The sequence below is a fragment of the Sinocyclocheilus anshuiensis genome, unplaced genomic scaffold, assembly GCF_001515605.1.
Source record: "Sinocyclocheilus anshuiensis isolate Anshui unplaced genomic scaffold, SAMN03320099.WGS_v1.1 scaffold23208, whole genome shotgun sequence".
NCBI classification, from domain to species: domain Eukaryota; kingdom Metazoa; phylum Chordata; class Actinopteri; order Cypriniformes; family Cyprinidae; genus Sinocyclocheilus; species Sinocyclocheilus anshuiensis.
In genome coordinates this window covers 1-1459 of record NW_015545916.1, presented here as the reverse complement: position 1 = coordinate 1459, position 1459 = coordinate 1, and the positions used below count along the sequence as shown (strand labels likewise).

The window sequence follows — 1459 nt, the reverse complement described above, 5'->3', positions numbered from 1 at the left end:
TGCAAGTGTCTTATGTGTTGAGTGCGCCGTTCATTCTTTCTAAAGCTACAATAACTGAAGTAAGATTCATTCATTGTCTAGCAGAGCATGTCTCAAGCTAGCACCTTCCCTTAAAGATACAGTCTTCATATTTAAAGAATATGCTTTAAGGGTGATGTTTAAGTGTTTTTTATTATATATGTATACATTTAATATATCTCCTTCTTCAAACAACACCTTAGTTTGGACCGTTGAGGTGACATTTGCAAAAGTGCCACTAAAAAAACATTAATGTGTCTGGTAAAGTCAAATGAATGAGCTGTTTATAATTTATAAATCATCAGCATGAACACTGATGATCACAGCATGAACGGTCACAATAATTAAGTAAACGTTTATCCTTAATTTCATTTATCTCAATTAAGTTTTGGCAGGTGTTACCATATCCTGTTATTCACAGAGACTTTGTGGCTTACATAAAGTATAGCTGTGGTTTGAGTTTCAGTTGATCAAAAACAGTTTAAAGCAATTATTTTGTGTGTGAGTTTTTGGAAAACCTCTCAGGCATTTTGTATCACTGGGCTCCAACTCTTAGAGCACAGTAATAGAGAGCTGAATCTGACAGAGTTACACTGTCAATAGTGAGTTTAGTGGATGATTCAGATGTAATTGACTGAAACCGAGGGTCTGGTATATTCTGATAGCTGCTCCAAGATCGAGCACCTTTATACAGTAAATACTGAGGTTCTCTGTTTGGATACTGTCTGTACCAGTAAAGTAAAATATTGTTGCTGCTTGTATCATATGTGCAGCTCAGTGTCACAGACTCTCCTTCTCTCCTGATTATATTGTCCTTGTCTTTTGGTTCAATGCTGTCAGCAAATACACCTGCAAGAGAATTAATTATTCTTCATAAAAGTTGAATTTAACCCCTGTTCTGTCTGTTGTTACAGTAATAGTGCTATGCATTATAACATTTATTATGCTATGAAATATAGAATATCAGCCACCTAATTTAATTACTAATTCATCTAATTCAATTTAATAATAATATAAATTAAATAAATATGTACATTAACAAATTAACAAATTAACAATTTGAATCCTCAGTCTGTTCTAGTCTAGTGAAATGCACTTTACCTGGTACTGTTATAAGAATCAGTAGAACACATCGCTCCATGGTGAGAAATGTATTAATAAACTAGGCTTATTAATATATACTTAATGATTTTAAGTTAAATGCATGAATGTAATGGAGAGTCATTTGTGCAGCTAATATGTCTATAAATGTGGGTGTGGTTTCTGATATTTAGACCACCTTCTGTCTTTCCCCTAGAAACTGTGTTGACTGTCAATTAATATGATTTTCTTTTGCTCTTTTGTACTTGATCTATTATATAAAGCTCAGTTACTTCACCCCCTAGTGGCAGATGACAAACATATACATGTATCATAGAACTGGTGCATTCAAAATGGAGAC

The 1459-nt window shown here is 33.4% G+C and overlaps 1 gene segment (V, D, J or C); it reads right to left on the bottom strand.

The window, feature by feature from the left end:
* Positions 1-553: 553 nt before the first annotated feature.
* Positions 554-1194, bottom strand: LOC107698453 (T-cell receptor alpha chain V region RL-5-like). The segment is given in 2 exon segments: positions 554-867; positions 1120-1194. Coding segments are annotated over 2 exon segments (354 nt in total).
* Between the last annotated feature and the right edge of the window lie 265 nt (positions 1195-1459).